At 42.3% G+C, this 19,805-nt stretch overlaps 2 protein-coding genes across 4 annotated transcripts; both read right to left on the minus strand.

The window, feature by feature from the left end:
- Positions 1-1,039: 1,039 nt before the first annotated feature.
- On the minus strand, positions 1,040-4,661 carry yod1 (YOD1 deubiquitinase). Its single transcript, XM_080846407.1, has 3 exons — positions 4,617-4,661; positions 3,301-3,525; positions 1,040-3,118 (listed from the first exon to the last, which is right to left on the minus strand). Exons 2-3 carry the CDS (start codon positions 3,506-3,508, stop codon positions 2,409-2,411), a joined length of 918 nt encoding a protein of 305 aa, XP_080702533.1. The 5' UTR covers positions 3,509-3,525; positions 4,617-4,661; the 3' UTR covers positions 1,040-2,408.
- pfkfb2b (6-phosphofructo-2-kinase/fructose-2,6-biphosphatase 2b) lies at positions 3,394-18,287 on the minus strand (the record flags this gene model as incomplete). 3 transcript variants are annotated; one of them, XR_013968802.1, is made up of 17 exons in its annotated part: positions 18,207-18,287; positions 17,481-17,618; positions 16,808-16,933; positions 14,604-14,700; positions 12,999-13,065; positions 12,634-12,708; positions 12,495-12,551; positions 12,258-12,382; positions 11,808-12,015; positions 11,440-11,586; positions 10,892-10,996; positions 10,680-10,809; positions 10,388-10,450; positions 10,155-10,219; positions 9,276-9,470; positions 7,281-7,432; positions 3,394-3,525 (listed from the first exon to the last, which is right to left on the minus strand). XR_013968802.1 is itself a non-coding variant. In XM_080846406.1 (17 exons), exons 2-17 carry the CDS (start codon positions 17,602-17,604, stop codon positions 7,363-7,365), a joined length of 1,677 nt encoding a protein of 558 aa, XP_080702532.1. In that variant the 5' UTR covers positions 17,605-17,618; positions 18,207-18,287. The 3 variants fall into 3 exon arrangements, 1 of the variants encoding a protein (XP_080702532.1); XR_013968803.1 differs by lacking the exon at positions 18,207-18,287 and adding an exon at positions 17,957-18,096; XM_080846406.1 differs by lacking the exon at positions 3,394-3,525 and adding an exon at positions 8,424-8,446 and having other exon boundaries at positions 7,363-7,432.
- Between the last annotated feature and the right edge of the window lie 1,518 nt (positions 18,288-19,805).

Raw genomic sequence — 19,805 nt, forward strand, 5'->3', positions numbered from 1 at the left:
TACTTGATTTAAAATAGAAAAACACAAAAACAAAGGTTAGCCAAGGTTACACTAATATATAGGCTACTGGACAAGTCGTTGAAGAATGAGATTACCTTTTCTCTGATGCTCTTTATGAATTAAGAGTCCTATCCAAATGTACTTGCTTGGGGTAACAGACCTCTTCGTGTCTCAACTGTGGTCATCGGGAATTTGTTGGATTAATATGAAGAGTGTAAACAGGCGTTTAGAGAGCGTGTGTGAGACGCCAACCAATCACCTTCCTCTTAATACCGCAAGCAACCAATCAGTCAGTAGGAGAGCATTTCGGCATTCCCGCGGGTGTCAGCCTGCGCTATCCCGCCCAGCTGACAGAAATGCAAATATAATGTAGAGACTATGAATGGAACAGGACCGTATCCAAAGAGCAGTAGGCCTAATCTACCCCACTGTTTCTTGAGTCTCACAGCTAAGAGCATGTATAGGTAAGAAATCAAGTAGGCTATTATCAGGTGGTATAGCCCATCATCTCAAAGTTGTTAGATACAGCCTAATGCATCTGTTTTATCAATGTTTTTTTATTTGATTAAAAGCTTTATTGATGTAACTGGGTGGAACGCACTACGGTATTAATAAACACATCACGCATGTAATACAGGCCACTCTAATCAAGGAATTAGTGGCAAAGGTTACCTAAAATAACAGTTTGTCTAATCCAAGTGAATCTAAAGTGGTAATCCTATTTAAACGATTCATTACGGAGGTCATTATTAGAGGTCGCTGTTTTTGATCGAGAGGAATGTAGTTACCATACATAGCTTACAACAGACTACTCGGTCCCTGGCAGCCGTCAGAGAGCGCTAAACCCTTTACCTACAAATTTGCGCAAACTCACTAAACGCACTGTTGTGTGCACTATTGGGACTCTAGACTTGACGACGTCATGGGGCATTCTTTCGCACACAACTACACTGACTTTGACACATCAACACCATTCAACACATATATTGGGGCAGATAAAAAGTTCCTAGGTGAACATAACAAAGGACAGAACACTCTGACTGACAAATGTATTCATTGTGTGTACATTTACATTTGAGATCAGTCAACAGCTTTAGCCTACATTTTAAAGGATGTATATCAATTTCAAAATACACCACTCAAACCACATCACTCTTTATACTCCCCTGATTTAAAATCATGACCTAAAACAATTATTTCATCCAAGCTTGAAAAAGGTTTTGCAAGAAAAAAATTTGGTTAACTGAAAAAAAAAAAAAAAAACGTCACAATACACAGAAAGCCCATCACCACTCACTGGCTCCCGTCTCATGGTCAAGCCCAAACATAAACAATTACCAAAAAAAATAAACAAACATTAATAAAATTAGACTTTAGAGAACTTTAACTTGTAGCACCATTGCCATCCTTGGTGGTCTGCATCAAAGAAAATAGTGAATTCATTAATGTTCCCTGGTCCAGTAAACATAAAAAGAATCTAATTTCTAGAAGTTCTTTCATTAGAAAACAAACGATGCCACGTAAAGCTAGTAATTGTCCATCTTACTCACTAAATTCTCAGTTTCTTTTTGATCTTCAGTGACTATTTTTTTGTTTTATTTTTCAAGTAATAGCAATCAGTTTATCATCAGATACTGAGAACTTATGTTGAGCTTCCAACCTGGGTGTCAAGTAGGCTATTGAGAGTCCAAGACATGACAAAAAAAACTCACTCTCACACGCGTGCACACACACACACACACACACACACACACACACACACACACACACACACACACACACACACACACACACACACACACACACACACACACACACACACACACACACACACACACAAGAAAGCCACAAGGGCTTTTGCAGTAGTATCACAGCAGTGTAGTGAGATGCTTCGATAAAGGCCTTCTGTGTAAGAATGAAAGCTGTGCGTACATGTAAGTGTGTTTGTTTTGGTTTCAACAGAAACCTCCTCTCTCCATCAGCCTACATGATTGAACCAATAGATGGTCCGACATTATGTGTTTGCGTGTGTGTGTAAGCTTACAATACTGAGCTGATTTCCAAAACTAAAAACACCACAGGGACATTTGAACTGCAGTCTTTCACCTCAGGAGAAGGTTGACTGGTTTTAATACTGATGTGGTGGGACCAGACAGTGTGATTGAGGGAGCGTCTCTTGGCTTTGCTGGGCAATGTGAGGTAGAGGACTGCACACACTGGGACAGGTAGCTGGGGTGGGTGCGGTGGGGTCTGAGATAAGTGTTCTTTAGTGGGGGAGCTTATGTGAGCACAAAGGTGGGCAGAAAGGGGTATTGGTAGATGTGAAGGTAAAGGGAGTGAGGTTTAAAAGGGGGAGGGCTGGGCGGTAAGATCAGAAGACCATGCCCTTTTTCTCGCTCCTTTTACCCTCACACCTCCCCAAAGTTGGTGTGCCCGGTATCCTTGGCGTGTTGTCGCGCCTCCTTCTGTCCCACCAGGCCCATTTGGCACACTATGCAGCGCAGCGCAAAGCGGTTGACGTCTGTGAACTGCCGCTTCCGCCGTGCCTCGTCCGCCAGCTCCAGGGCCTGGGCTAGCGTCACATCATCCACTGTGGGGAACACCGTCTGGGGCGGCGCGTCCGAGCCAGTGACCACCTTCTGGAGTGGGTCGTAGTGGATGCCGTCGTAGATGAGCAGCACGCGCTTATGGTAGCCGGCGTCCTCGCCGAAGCGGTCCACGCGCACCGTCTGCGTGTCTACCACGCAGATCTCGCACTGGTAGAACTTGGACAGGATGGACACCTCGATGGCGCCGCCCCACGTGTCCTCACGCCGGATCCAGGCGCAGTACTCCTCGTTGGTCTTGCCCAGCACGGCCTCCGAGTAGGCCGTCGGGTCGCTGGCAACGATCTGGGCTATGAGGCTGCGCATCTCGGGGGCGCACGCCGGGTCATACACGCCCCCCTCCACCACGTAGTGCACACTGGTAAACAGGCAGGAGTTGTCTGCAGGAACCACTCGGCGCTCCAGCGTCAGCACGGTGTAGTCCAGGGAGGGCACCTTGGGAGTGTTATTGGGAGCCGCGGGTGTCTGGGGCTTAGGCTTGTTCTTCTCCTCCTCTACAATGAGCGTGTCACCTGGTGACCACAGAAAAGCAACATTGCCATAAGACACGTTGGAGGTTTCACTCAATTCACTGAAATAATTTATACTTCATGTATTCCCCAATAGTAACAGTTGGTTGGCCTGTTGACTTGAATATAAAATGTCAGGTGTCAAATAATCAAAACAAACAGATTCTACAATTGAAGACTTGCACCTGATTTGATCGGGTAGTCTTTGAGGGTGGCGTCTCCGTTGCGAAAGTCAAGGCTGGAGGGAGGGTAGCCCACCATAATTTTCTGGACATCACACGAGATCCCAGTCAACTCCTTCACCTTGTCTTTCAGCTCCTGGACGCATGATTGATGAGTGAGGCCCTGCATCAGATGGGTGCCGTTTTTGGCTTTGCAACGCAGACGCAGCATCCTGGTCTCCTTCAAATCTGGACCAAATGAAAATGGCCAACAATAAAATGACAGGCACCCCCAACTCAGATGACTTGTGTGCATTGGAACAGCAATCAATGTAAATAACTCCATTACAAGCACATTGACAAGTGGAGAGACCTAGTCGTGAAGCTTTTGTGGATGTAGACAAAGCTGACAGTCCAGATAACTGAACTCCAAGGCAGTAAGAGGCAAATTCAGAATTAAAATTAAAAACATCAGGCAGGGTGAGGTAAAAGTCTCACAGTAACTAGCCACTACTGTAACTGTAGCAAGTCCTTCCTCGAAATCTGTCTTTCGAAGACAAAAACATATATGCCTATATACCATATATTGCCTTAACCATAACGCTATCTGAAGACCAATAATCCATCACGGACAAAACAAAAAACATAGGCTCGTTAGCCACCTAGCATTCCTTTTACTGGCTAAAAATGCTAGTTCAGGGACAAAACAAACAGAGGCTGGCTAGCCGACTAGCTCTCCTTTTACTGGCTAAAAATGCTAGTTCAGCTAGAGCATGGAAGTTGAATCCAAATACTGTTTACACTTAAGTTATATTACATTATCTAATTTCTGGCTAGGTGTCGTTTATTTTCACCTCTTCTTTTTATGTACATAGCAAACGATATGACTGTGATTAATCTCAACTGACAATGCGCCATTCAAGCCCATGATCAAAGACACAAAAGAAAAGCTGGGCTTGCATTGCTTTGAAAAGCTAAAAAAAACCTGCTAACGTTAGTTAGCGGGCTGTCAGCCTTGCCAAAGCAATTCACACTCGAACCCTAGATATCTGGCAAACTAAGAATTGTGTTAGCAAGCGAGGGGTTGTGTTTTTGTAAGTATCCACATTTACCCCTTCATTACCAAATACATGACAACTAGTTAGCTTAGCTATCAGGCTAGCGTTCGCTTGCTGAATTGTGGCCAACTAGCCAAACAGCTATCTACATTAACGTGGTTGTGATAAGTTGTAATGTAACGTTAGCATCACAAAATACTGTCAATCTACCACTTCAATTGATCATAGAAAACATTAAACAATAATTTTAGGCCTCTGTGTGGAAAGTTGTGTTCCTCTTACCACTCTTCTCTTCTCCGACAACACTTCACTGACAACCCACATGCGTCTACGTCGTCATCAAAGAACACAATGTGACGTAAATGACACCGTCAAGATCAGGATGGTGATCTTATAGTTACAAAAATGTACCTATTACACCGCAACACGATATAGATCACGTATCATGCAATGGCATGAAGAATTTTTAATACATTGATTATATTTTGTATTATTACAGCCATACATGTGATTCTACATACTGCCCTAGGCAGCACAAAAGTAAATGAAGAGAAAACATGACTTAAGTGTTGATATTACAGCAGATGATGACCTTTTGCATTTAATAACACAGTAAGACATTTCGGTTATCAGCCTGACAGTCTGAATGCTTCACTCTTAACATTCAAAAGTAGCACAGCAACAGTTCCACAATACAATAAACAAGGGTGATTTGTGAAACTTCAATGGCACCTTAGAACACAATTCAGCTGAGGTGTTGTTGAACACTTAAAGTGTCTCAGACAAAAAGAAGCATTCAGTTACAAGGTGGACACATTACTTGCTGTATCTCCTCCATAAACACAGCTTAACAACAAAAATCACATTTCATACAACATCCCCTGATATCAATGACATGTTTACATCAAAGTTCTTTCAAGATGGTTCCAACAGTAAATCAAAACCAATTAAAAAGCAAAACTGTATTTGTTCTGAACAGACAAGAGCTGTGCATCACAAATCTCACATTTACAGCAGCATTGTACAGTGTTCATAATCGACCAACAGTTCAAATTCATACTTCCGAAATTCATATGATCATGAACATTAATACCTGTCACATATTGTATTGTGTCGTATCAGTTTCGTTGCCACACCAAGAAGGCATATTTCTATAAATATACATCTACATATCTAATATAGCTTTTGCTGGTAGGCTCAAATATCAAAGGGCTCACTGGTATTACAAAAAACATTTAGAGAAAATCTCCCCAAACGACTGACAAGAACATTCTTTAGAATTTAATTCCCCACCTATACTGTGTTATTTGATGATTTCAACTGAGGAAACCAAGAGTTTTTCTTTCAGGCTATGTACATAAGCGTTTTTCATGACTTCCATGTTGTTAAATTGCATTACAGCCCATTTCATAATGTATAATGAAATAGGGGCGAAATACCCCAGGCCGAGTTTAATTCATACAGTGTATTACATTTTCTGTCAAATCGTCTTCAATGATGTCCTCCGAGACCACTGAGATCTGGTGTACATAATATGCAACTTCTGACGAAAGATCTGTGAAAGGCACAATAACAAATGTGCACAAATGTGGCACACAGTGAGGACATACCTGGGTGACACTTGGGTGTACTGAGACCAAATGTTGAACCTGTATGCATCCCTGCCCTAAGAATGCACACCTTTTGTGTAATTTTACCACTAGGGGGACTAACCCTTCAACTAACATCAAACTGGCCTGTCACCTCCAGTGTTAACGACACTATTTGTTTTTTTTGTTTAGTTTTCAGTCTGCATAACGCGTTTTATTCATAGCATGTCACATTTCATTAGCTGTTCCCATCTTTCATGTCCCCCTTTTTAAATAATCTGAAGAGAACTTGTAAAGACAAATCCTCAGACAATCATTCAGCAAATTATCGGTATTCACCCAATGTCATTTGAATGGTATCTTGACAAGGTTGACAGGGAAAACCACATGACATTGGTATTTGGTCCCTTCATCAGCCTTTCTTACTGCTAAATTCTTAATTTACTGACTACTACTTTTAGTGACCGAAATTAAATGTCAGTTAATCTTCTATAATACTCTGTAACCCGACTCATCCTTTCCTTTGAGGTACAAGTGTATCTAGATTAGTAATGCTGCACTGCCCCTGAATGGACACAGACCTGTACAGCAGTCCCACAATAACACCTCAAGACCTCCTTGCAATGCTGCTATTAGCTATGGTACACAAATACATTTTAAAATATAGCAGATTGATGCATTTACATTAGGAATTTTTGGTGTCTTTACTTAGCTTGTGAGACAATTCTGTATTGTCTTATTATCAGATATTACCATAACCATCCATCCAATTGTTCCTAATTAATCCTACAATCACTCCAGGGCAGTTTCAGGTTCTAGTGTTCCCACAACACAGGGTTTGGTATACACCATTCCACAGATCTAGGTTCACACAAAGCCCATAAACTGGGCACAAACTGAATAAGAGCTTCAGTCAGCTCACTGGTGTAAGTCTAATAACAGACACTTAAGACTGACTGAACCCAGACCTGAATTCACAGACAGAACAATGTTGCTGAAATAGCACATCAACAGTTACCTTGGCTTTGTCCAACATTCAGTTCAGTGACAACTAATGTATCTTGTGCGTAGTCAAAGGCTATAAGGCATCCAGATGATAACACATGACTACTGAAACCATTATGTTTGGAAGGGGTACAGGGCCCATGAAGAGGCCACATGCATAGGACCTTTCACCTGTCTATTTGTGAAGGTTTGACATGCTGGTTGGTAATATAGAACAATATGTATGGTGTAATATATATATATATATATGTGTGTAATACATATGTAATATGTATATATATATCTAATACATATGTTACATAAAGGGCCACGGACACAGAAAGAGACGGGAGGTGCAGAGGGGGGAACCCACAGGTAGCCGTCCATTGGTAATGGGTCAGTAGGCATCATGGAGGCTGGGTGGAGTGGAGTGGAGTGTGTGTCCTCAGTCTGGTCTACTCAGAAGCGGACACAGTCATTAGCTTCGTCGGATGAGTCAGAGTCGTTTCCTTCACATAGGGGTTCCTTGAGAAAGAGAGAAAGAAACTGAAATGGCAAAGGCAAACTGGGACTGTGACTGTTCTGTACCTAATATCCTGAGATTCTAATGCTGGACTGTGATAACTGGATACATTTCAATTAATTATGTAACTGTAACAAAAACACCAACCAAATCTCAATGTATAAATATTGTTGTACAGGGAGAGGAGTGCAGCATAATTTGCAATGCTGCTAGGATCAGAATCCATGATGCACCCTCTGGTGCAAATGCTGAAAGGATATCATGGCTCATGTTGACAAACCATTACTCTAAGAAAGTGGCTTTTGGCTCTTTTAGTCACAACACAAATCCTTTCACTACAGATGGCAAAATCAAACAACACATTAGAAAAAATTCAATCAGATCACCAGTGGGTCCACACAGACACATTGAATAAAACAGCATATAATGTCAATAAAAAAATTGTATTTTGTATTGTATTTGTAGTGTATTTGCTTGAATCCACTAATGTACTGTATGTACTGTATATGGTGCACTACACGCATGGTAAAGGAAATCAAGCCGTTAAAAACATTGAGCCATAAATAAAATCAAATAAAATGTATTTCCGTAGCAATTCATGGAAATACCTCTGCCAGTGGTTGCAAAAAAGTATCTATGCAAAAGGTTTGTTCCTCACTTTTAAACCCATCAAAACAACACAAATTGTAATGTGTAACATGGCTGGAAACATATACTCTAGATGCAACAGCAGTAGTCTGATGACACGATTTTCTTCTATGTTTATGTTTGATGGGTGAACTAAAGAACAAGTGGTTAGGACTACAAGCTACTCATCAACTACCTGACTAGTATAATGCAGAGCAAAAACAAATAGTGTTAAGTTAGAGTTCAATTTGTGTGAAACTGCCCCCAATGTGATGGGGTGAAACAACACAACAGGCCAAGAAAGAAGACAAAAGAAGAAGAAAGGGAAGTGAGAGAAACACAGCGGAAGTCTCAAAGAATACTCACAGACAGCTGTTTCCTACCCGAGGCTGTGAAGATGAAAAGGAGAGGGAGAAAAACAAACCAAGAAAGGAGAGATAGAAATGGAGACATGCGATGAAGCACGGCACTGACTATGCCAAGCAAACAAACAGGCTCTACTATGCAACGTAAGCCTGAGGTAATACTAGGTGTAATTTTAGAATAATCCACATTCAGTAAACGGTAGTGTTTACAGACCTGTGTACATTGTTTGGGCAGAAATAATCATTATCACTATGAACTAGATAACGGTTCTTCCACATGATCTTTAAGAGGACTGCAGCTAGCTTATGTTAATTGGAAGAACAAGGAGCTACAGCACTAACTGTTTTTTCCCAGCTTGATGTTGAGGGAGATATCACATGTTGTCTGATCATATTTGTGAATAACATCAGCATAGTCTACGTCTGATGGATTACTTGATTGATGTTTGATTGATTGATGCCTATCAGGTATCAAAAGCCAAAAAAAAAAAAAAACATAGCAACCACATCACACCATAGCACATATCGAGCTATGGAACAGGCCAAGCAAAAACGGACATGCAGACAGTGTGACCCAGATACTGAGGGACAGGAAGCCAAGCAATTAGCTAGGATGAGAGGAAGTCCAGGGGGAAACAAAAGCCCAATGGAGAGTATTTCAAGGCATGCCAATCAGAGACATGGTTAACTCCACTGGATGACAGAGACACAGGGATTGTTAAGTGGAGCCTGTGGGAAAGGATTGATTTATTTCGAAGGAGGCACTGGCACAGGGGTTAGAAGGTGACAGGTTTTTCACAACAGCTCTGCATGGACTTCAAGGAGAGTGTCGTCCAAGGATTCGAACACTAACTTGGCTTTGCTGGTGCATCATCTCCCCCTCTGGCATCTCAGGGAACTGCATGGCAGAGGGGGAGGGGCCAAGGGGCGGCCAGGGCCGGTTGCCTGCACTGTAGAGCCGGGGGCGTTTGACCTGGTCGTGACTGGAAAGAGGGGTGAAACTATTCCGACGGAGCAGGATGGGAGCGGTGTCTCTTCGCACTTTACCCTGGTTGAAGATGGGAAAGACCACCGGGAGAGTTACAGGAAGAATTACAGACCTCTCCCCCACCCAATCTCAAAAAACTAAATTAAACTCACACAATCATCTCTCTAAGTAAAGGATTCATCATTCACAAGATCGCAACTCTTTCCAAGACACAACGGGAGACAAGCACAACCTTTAGACTGAGGAGAGGAACAGCCAGTCGGACACATCTTTAAATACCAGCACAGAATAATCCACTCTACACGATGATTGTCAACCATGAGAAGATGGAATGTAGACGATCTTGACCACAGGGAACCATTTGTAATGAACCACACGACGGTCAGTCAAACAGAATGAACGACTGTTTGAATAATAAAGGGCCCCATAACTAGCACAGCTTTATCATGTATCCATGTCCCTTTCAGCCAGTGATTAAAGTGGCATTCATGGCATGGAGGTGAAGATATATGCTCCTTTCAGGCAAGTTTATGCAAGTAAAGATAGTAAAATGCTAAACAGTCGTCTCGAACTGATACTAAGCCCTACTGCATGCTGTAGCTATGTGGTGGCTGTGTGTTTGGTCACCCTTGCTGACATGCAGTGCTATGCTATGCTAACAGGTCAGGTGCACTGAGATAGAGATGGCATGCTGAATGTGTTGCACTGGCAGGCGTGAGTGGGAAGGCGCTGAAGATGACTTACTAGGGGGCGGTCACGGTGAGTGCTCACGGCCTCCACGTTAAGGTAAAACGTCTCGACTTTGCAACCTGGATGATGGGATACATCATCATCACAATCCACTCATACTGGAATCAAATCTTTTCATTAAATATTCAGCTCGTATGTTTTGGGAGATGTGATGATGATTTGTATGAAATCATACTGATGAAAGAGGTAGTTCAAAGGTAAAACAAATGCATGTTAACAGATCTTACCGTAAGCCACTGGTGTCAGTTTCAGAACTGTATGAAGTGGACATTTCAAGTAGGGCAGGTCATCTATGCACAAAACAAACGCAAAAATCTATTTTGAGACTTCCCTTCAACATGGAACAAAAACAATGTGTTGTAATGTAAGCACTGATAAAACGCAATACTTATTTAACTCTCAGAAATCAATCAGGTTTCAGTGCACATACTGATCATTCCACCACGGCTATTAATAAAGACAATGATTTTTATGGCCAAAGTGGCAAACATCGCTAGCGTGACTGTAGCTGTACCTCACCTGCACTTTTGTCCAAAAAGTATGCCAGGAGGCAGCGCATGACGGCCTGGTGGCAGATAGCCAGCACATTGCCCTGCCGCTCCAGCTCCATGATGACCGGCTCCAGACGCTGCACCAGGTCCTGATAAGACTACAGGAAACACAATACTTGAATTATCTGTGGTGAAAAGTGCTGTGCCTGAGAGTAATAAGGGGACTTGCTGCAATTGTACCTCTCCCCCGGGATACCGGTAGTGGTACTTGTCCTGGTCTCTCAAAGCAAACTCTTCAGGGAATGTGTTCTGGATCATTTCATAAGTCATCTCCTCACACACACCCTACAGCACAAACACACACACACACACACACACACACACACAGTAACAGTGAGTTAACAAGGAATGGCTATTGAATATTTATACTTTGCTCATTTCAAATAGATTCTCTCTGGACATCAAACATTGGCTAAAGTCCTCGAGTCAGGACCTAAATACGTGAGAGGACAGGCATAATGTGTGCTTTTAACGGCACTTTAAGTGTTTTTCCTTTTAAATCTGCTAAATGACAAATACTGTGGGAATGAGCCAAATACTATACTATGACCAAGTATTGACTTAGAAATGTGAATGACACTGCATCTCCTGCACCTTGACAATACCATGATACTGGCAACAACAGGTTATGTAATTTCAGATTACAGAGGGCTGAAGTTTAATGATTCATCCCTTCACAGTTCTCCAGTCCACCTGGATGAAAGGAGGAGAGGAGAGTGAGTACTAACAGCGTCTATCTCATTGAGGATCTTCCACTGCTCGTAGGGCACCCCTAGCTCCTCTGCAGTCTGGATAGTCCGCCTCAGCTGGCTGGTCCACACCTTCAAGTCCGACAGCTTGTGCTCTTCAATGAAGTTGCGCAAAGCATGGGAAAACTACAACAAGGCAAAAGAGTACCCCCCACACCATAAGATACAAAAAAAGACATAAGCCATGATGAAGAAGGCGGGGTGTAATCACTATGGGTACACATGAGGGTCACACAGAGTGGCGTCTGTAATTCACGGAATTGTGATTACAATCTGTTTTTCTACAAGCATGAGGGTTCAGCCAGAACAAGGGCTTAAAATACCTGGAAGTAAAACACACAGCGCACCTGCTTCCCTCGCGAGGAGAGTTCGGAGTCGCCTCCGATGCGGCCCTGGATGTTGTGGTCGGTCTCGCCATGCCGGCACAGGTAGATTGAGTGGGAGTGCACATGGATGTTCATGAGGTAGTATACGATCTTACTCTGGATGTAGTCCTGCACACGGTTCACCAGAAACTGGCGACCCACGTTCATCACCTTGATGAAGGATAGATCTCTACAGAGACAATGCAGGTGACACGGCATAGATGGACAACTAGAACTTAATAATAGCAAATAAGATAAAAACAGAATTGATACATTAAATATTACAAACTAGTCCACCAAATTGCATAAACTTGCACGGCTCTCGCAGAAGAAGATGCAAAACAAGCTGAATCCCCAGAGTAATGCAATGAGATGATAATCTAATGGTATCAGATGATAAACTACAAAATATCGCTCAATAGAAAATCTTACTTATCGGATTCATCAGGATCCAGAGGCTGATATGTCACTTTGTAGCATTCAATCCGCTTAAGGAAGTCATCCATCACCCTCTCCCTGTGGCTCTCAGGGTAGTCTGGACTTGAGACCTTCACTTCCTATACGAGAAAAGGATAGCAGAAAACAGAACACATTTTTTTTGTCACAAAGAGATAAAAGTATGTACACGAACACACCATTCTAAAAATCGATTCTAAAAACAGGACTTACCAAAATATTAGCAGCAATGACTTCTGGGTCATCACACACAGACTCCACAAAGAAGACCTGGAAACAGGAAGATTCTGTTATTACATGCAACATTACATCAATCATTAAATCAACAATGCTGTAAATATCTGTACCGTACCTTATACGCATTCTCTCCTGCAAAGCTCAGGATGAGGTCTCGCCTCTCCCTCGTTGTGTTGGTTGCGTCAAACACCTGCATAAAAGATGGCAGCCAGTGTCAATAATCACCCAAAACCTCTCTGAATCCTCACAATCACAACCCTATAGCAGTGTTGACTCATGGCTCATGTGCCATCTGAATCCTCTCATCAGTATAATCACAATAGAGCACTGGGGAGAATGCTCAATACACCCACAGCTTTTCACTCCATATTAGACACGGACTCTTCTACTACATAGAGCAGAGGGACGAAAACATCAACATCTCAATCTCATAACAGTAACAGTAAACACATATTAGAGCCATCTAAGATAGGGCCTTACAGCAATCTGTCCTCCCTCCTCGATGAAGTACGCCTTCACATCTTGCAATGCCACCAGTGCACACTGTCTACGGGAGAGACAAAAAATGCATTTAAATCCAATGAAATACAGTCATTGTTTGACTTTGAAGGTCGGTTCACGTTAACAGCGCTTTTTCAACGTTTGTGGGGCTTTGTTCAAGCTACCTCAACCGTGAATCAGAAAGAAGTTAAGAGAGGAGTGGATAAAAATGGTGCAACCTTCATGAGTTTGTTCATGGGAGTGACAGCAGCAGCTTGTGTATTTAGGTCAGTACAGGGCTTGGAATATTCTTTGCCTTTACAAACCAGCCGTACCCTTTAAACTGTGACGTTCTGAAAGCTGTAAGAGTTCAATACTTCAAGCAATACTGGTAAATGTGCAGTAAATAGCTTCTTCTAATGCAATCAGGGTGAGCGTGGCTGTAATGTGGTACAGGGTGGTCCAGTTTTTCCTAATCCCTTTGGCATCAAGCAAAATGACAATCAACTTTTTGCCCTGCAAGGAAATCAGGCAGACCGCTTTAGGATATACAATACGAAATACTGGGCCGATTTTGACTCAAATGGCACAGATGTCACATAATTAGCCAAGACACTAATACTGCCCAAACCAACAGTTTCACTCTGCTCAGGGAGAAGACTGACTGACGTCTGACTGCATAGGCTGTGCAGCAGGTGTGCGTGTTAATAGGCGGTCACAGTATCGGGAACACCAGCAGGTCTGGGACAGCGACAGCACGCTAGACATTAGCAGCACAGCAAACAGGAGAAGCCCAGCAGAGACAGCAGCGACAGCAGCAGAGAGGCTGACCGTCTGAAACCTGACACCTCGCGCACAGAGCCACCACACTGCCTCAGTGGAGAATGGCATATCAAACAGAAACATTTTGTCCAGCACACATAATCTGACCAACATCTGTGGAGAACTGATTTCCCCCGCACCTAAACAAAAGGAACAATCTAGAACCTACAGACGTCCGTAGGTTTATCTGCATAGAAGAATTCTTTGTTGAATCTTTTTGAGGTTTCGAACTGCGATCAGACCCATCGTCATTTTCAGCTCTAAAAAAACACATTACCACCTCACATTCTGAAAAGAAATGATCCTTCCTGTGGGAATGGTTCATTATGGAAGCCTTTAATAGAGTGCACAAGGAACGCTCTTTGTCTGGGTGTGAGGAGAACACAGAGAGGGGTAAACCAGGTGTCACCATTGTGCTGTTAGAGGCCGTTGGATAACAGCCACAACTGAACTTTTCAAGGTATGAATGTAAAGGAGGCGTGTAGCCCAAGCTCTGGTTACCCCATTTACATAACACTATAAATCATTCATCTGTAACAACCTCAGGTGTAGTTCTACACAGCTGGCTTACTGGTTGACTTGCAAACTTTGATGAGTTTGTTTAAGACTGAGTTAAACTCTGTCCAGGAGCCCACCTTACATGTGCGGTCTGCCAATCAGGAGTAAGTGGCCACATATCAGCTACGGAAAGGAAGGAACTCAACAACTTGTTCTACCAGTTTCTGGAATGTTCCCTGACTGTTTAAAAGTGTTTTCTATATGATGGAAAGTTACACAACTTACTTCCTTATTTTCATGGCCTCCTCATTGTCGTGCCTGAAAAAGTCGTAGGACTTGTAAGCTCTGACGGCCTCTCGGCGGTACACGCCCAAATTAAACACTGCAAGGTGAACACACTGATGTCAGCAAGACCACTGCAGATATGCCATGTGTATCACCCAAATTAGTTAGATAAAGAATATACAGCCACGGAAAAAAATATGAGACCATTTTAAAAAAAAATATCAATTTTTCTGGTTTTACTATTTATTGGTATGTGTTTGAGTAAAATTAACATTTTTGTTTCATTCTATAAACTACTGACAACATTTCTAAAAAAAAAATTCTGTCATTTAGAGCATTATTTGCAGAAAAATGACAATTCTGATCTCTCCCTAAGTTAAAGCATTAGTATTGTGTAGTTTAAAAATGAATATGAACTTGTTATTCGAGATCTGAAAACATTCCATTTATTTAGCTATTTTGACTAATTGTCATTTTTCTGCAAATAAATGCTCTAAATGACAATATTCTTATTTGAAATTTGGTAGAAATGTTGTCAGTAGTTTATAGAATGAAACAATCTATCTATAAATCCAGGAATCTCTGTGTGTCTGTCTGTCTAGGGCGTATCTCCCTGACGGTAGTTACGTTAGTTATGAGATTTTGCATGTAGCTTACGCATGTCATGAACCTGTGCATCCTTGATTTTGAAGATTTTTGAATTTATAGTTTGCGAGATATTTGTATTTTACCGTTTCCCGTAGGAAACAATGGGTTATCGTTTCCCGTCCCGTCGGCACTATGGGTAGTGACGTCACAATCAAACAATATACGCCTAGCAGTATTAAACTATCCTGCCTTCACTCAAAGTTCAGAATAGCGTTGGATACGATAAGGAGGTCCGCATTCAAATTCTTCTTGGTGAACAGATACAGACTTTTGCTCAGGTAATCTTAAGACAGTGATTGATTTCGTTTTGTTTATTTTTAAGCTTCTTTATATTAAGTTTCAAAGTAATGCCTAGAGTTGTACAGTCATCTAACAGACAGGGAATAGTAATCCATCAAAGTCTGTCTAGGGCGTATAGATTACGCATGTCATGAACCTGTGCATCCTTGATTTTGAAGATTTTTGAATTCATAGTTTGCGAGATATTTGTACTTTACCGTTTGCGGTAGGCACTGTAGTGAGGCACTATGTAGCGGACCCGCGCGACGTGAATGATGTCATAGTCATAGAACAGTCGTTGTCATAGATGTTACCCCAGCTGATGCGTATGGGCCTGGCATGTAACCAACTCTCACTACCATGTTAAGTAGTATATTGTAGTTTGATGTATTTGTATAAGAGTTAGCTTTCTATTCAATGTTGATGGTAAGCCTAGACCAGTGACCATGCGTTCATGCATCTACTGACGCAATGAGAGAGGTTTTCAGATGTGTCCCGATGTATCTGTTGTAGGCCTAATTCGTGTGTAGACTTTGTTTTCTCATTATTGCAATATTATAAACCTCAGTCTGCATTTACCCTGGCTGGGAGAGGCTGTCATTCGGAAGATACGGTGTGTGATCGCCTTTGCTCTGTGTTCATTAAACCTGTCAGAGTGTATGAATAAACGGCTGGGTGCCAATCAAAATCACAACGCAAGAGTGGCCGCTACAAATGGTAGCTTATATTGATAAGCCTCTGAGGCTTTCAGATTGTACATTGCTTTCCCATCTGTTGCTATGGAGTCCACGAAATACGCGCAATTCTCGCTGTAAGTTATGTCGGGCCACGTCGTCATGTTATCCTCCCAGTTCTGCACTGAACAACAGCTAGCCTACACCTACGTCTGCTAACACTACAGAATGCATAATTCCTACGGGCACTGCACTAGTAAAACTAAAATGTTAACTTTACTTTAACTCATACCAATAAATAGTAAAACCAGAGAAACTGATAATTTTGAAGTGGTCTCTTAATTTTTTCCGCGGCTGTATATCACTACGGATTAGATTTATTTTACAAGGCTACGGAAATAACAGCAGTGTTAATGTGACTTTTTTTTTTTACTTTGTGACACAGAACTGCAATGAATGGAGACATTCAATCCTCTGAAGCTTAAAGCGCCAGCAGATTCATTAATGTAAGTATGTCATTACATGGTCCCTCGTCACACTAGTCAGACGTAACAGCTCATTAAACTCAATTTATGAAGCACTCGTTGCTGCCCTCTTGCTCACCCTTGGTGGGCACTCCAATCCAGTTCAGGTATCGGGTCAGCTTCTTTGACATGTAGGTTTTTCCCCTGGCTGGCAGGCCAATCATAACTATGACTGTAGGGGAGTTGGTCATGTAGGATGCCCATGCTAGAACAGAGACAGAGAGCCAGAGAGAGAGAGACAGAGAGGAGGAGAGAGAAGGGCTTCAAATATTTTGCCAGCAGGGGACCAAAACACGCTGCCACATCAAACAGCATTATTAAAGGAGGAAATGTTGAAAAAAGATCTGGAGTTGGTGGTTTCTCCAGAGAGATACTTGAGCATGTGCTGCTTGAGTAAGTGTCTGTGCCTAAGTTGAACTATGCAGTTGATTTACTCAGAGTTAATTATGCCATCTTAGATTATTTACTTGAAGTTGCACTGAAGTAAAATAACATGGACAGTACAGCCACAAAACCTAGCTCTTCTATTGATGCTAGTACCAACAACTCTTCCTTACAGGATAAAACAAATCTTACACTCTATATCAACATGACTTACATGACTATATTAAATGATATTTGCAGGTGTGGTGCCATTTTTCTCAAGGGCTGCACCACTTGGCAAGAGCGGCATGCTGATTGTGAATCCAGTGCCTATTTCTGTCGATTGTCAGACCTATTCAAAGCGTAGGAAAAAGAGAGGCTGTACTCACAACATTTCTTCTCTTTGCCTCGGGCCCCATTTGCTGACCCCTTCTCCCGTTGCAGGCATGCAGACATGATGACCTCTCCGTTGTGCTGGGCTGGACTGAGCTGAGCTGAGCGCTTTGAAAACATGACTTCTGCCAGTACTAGAGTGGAGAGAAAAAACATCGAACTCAGAGCTCAGTTTTTGCAGGTGCCGGCTTTTGCAGGTGTTTGCCCATTCTTTTGCATGACATCACTCATCAGCTTCTGAGGCTGACTCATGCTTAATAATCACATGCCTCGTACACTGTGATTGACAAAGCTGCTAGCTTCTGTGGCTGAGTAGCGGTCAGAGTGTTCATGTGCATTATGCAACTAACCCTAGCGCAGGCATGATCAACGTATATTAAAGCATACCCTATAACAAAAGCGCGCCATCGCAGACGGTTTCGCAGAAATGAATTCAGCCGACTACAGCATAGTATTCAGCATCATAGCTTACCTCTCAGTCTACGGCTACGTCATTAGCGAGGATAGAATATGCCAGCTGTGTTTTGAATTTGACAAACAAAATAGCAAGAACTTCACAGCCTAAGTGACAACTTGCATTACTTAAAGACAAAACGTTATACTTGCTCTGACATATTATACTTGAGCTAATTAAAACGGAGTTCAGGCACCTTGTTTCTTGAAATCGTATCGGCTAGCCATTGCAGTAGGTACCGCGAAGAAGGAAATGCACCCTTCCTTACCGCCTCAGTGACTTTTCCAGCTCGAGCAGCAGCGGGGAAGAGTTTTGTCCGCCCGTTCTGCGCAGCAGTCGGCTGATAGCGTTACCCTTATGCCCGGGTGCCTACATGCACCAACGACGCCCTTGATGACCTTCCACAAGACAATAAACGCCAAATGTTTTGGAGAAGGTGTGTCCTGACGTCATAATTTCCTTACCGTATGTCCGTTAGTACAAAGGCACAAGCCTACCTGCTTACTATCAGCTATCAGTCAGAGAGTCTCAAGAGTTGTTCGAAAGCTATCAGGTACTTTTTAGCCGCTAAATATTGGCTGCAAGTCTCCTGTAAGTAGGCACATATCATCAGGTTTCGCCGCTATAGCAATTCCTCCTTTTGTGCGACAATATTAAGCGACTAAAACGTAGCTGATGGCTTTCGAACAACTCTTGAGACTCTCTGACTGAAAGCCAAAAAGTGTCGGGGTACATAGTGTCCGTTTAGGCACAATATTAAGCGACTAAAAAGTTTTAGCTACACCTGCTGGTATCCTGTAAGTTAGCAATGTCCGCTAGAATGTCCAAGCTAGCAATCCCCCGTTGTTCTTTAGTAAAATGTTGGGCAAACAATGCCCTGTTTTGTTCAAATTTAATTGTGGGTGCACTGGCACGAGCTAGCTGATGATTACTTTGATACTATAATAAACTAGCGAATCAACAACTTTACCACCAGAGTCAAACATTAAGCACATGGTTGTTTTGGTTGGTTTATTGCAGGTCAAATACAAGCAAGCCGGTCTCAGGTAGCGAAGTTCAATGCGAGATGCACTGAAGTAAATCGCGTTATGAGTAGAGTCCAAAAAGAGCCCGGGTGACGTATTGGCGTTGGCATAGCAACTGTCGCTCAAGAGTCGTTCGAAATACAACATTACATCACCCGGGCTCTTTTAGGCACCAAGCATGATGCAAGCATGCTTGTATCATGATGAAGACGTGTACCAAATTCCGTCAAGCTATGCCAAAATATCCCCAATGTACAGGTTTTTTTGCAATGTTCTAGGGGGCGCTACAGAGCCATTTTGCCATCCATGGACAAAACTCTACTGAAGATGGACGGTTACAGGCTTGATGTCCCTGGCAAATTTGGTCATTTTTAGAGCACTTTGACATATACAGTGCCACTTGAAAGTATGTGAACCCCTTGAGCACTTAAGAGTTTTCTGTTGTTTTACCATAATTTTTATTTTTTTTCATCACCAATTTTCCATAGATGAAATGTCAGGTTTATGTTTATCATTTGCATGTACTTGTTTCGAGGGAATTGTTTGAGTTGCCAAAAACATGGAATTAGTGTATTTCCAGCTCCATCCATCCATCCAAGACAAATAATTTAGAAATGGAGGGCATTCAACGACTAAAAGTTATATTGGATTTTTTTCATTAGTCGGAAAGTGTGGGCGTGGCAGACCCTCAAACTTTGCCAACTTGTTAGTGCTATACATGAAATAAGTGGTAGTGGAATGGTTGATGTGGCCTCTTAAGACCAACATACAAAAAAAATGTGGTCCTCCTAAGCCCTACGGTTTTCGACTTATTCACAGAAAACTGAATCGCCCCACCCTCT

This window comes from Sprattus sprattus, assembly GCF_963457725.1.
Source record: "Sprattus sprattus genome assembly, chromosome: 10".
Taxonomy (NCBI): domain Eukaryota; kingdom Metazoa; phylum Chordata; class Actinopteri; order Clupeiformes; family Clupeidae; genus Sprattus; species Sprattus sprattus.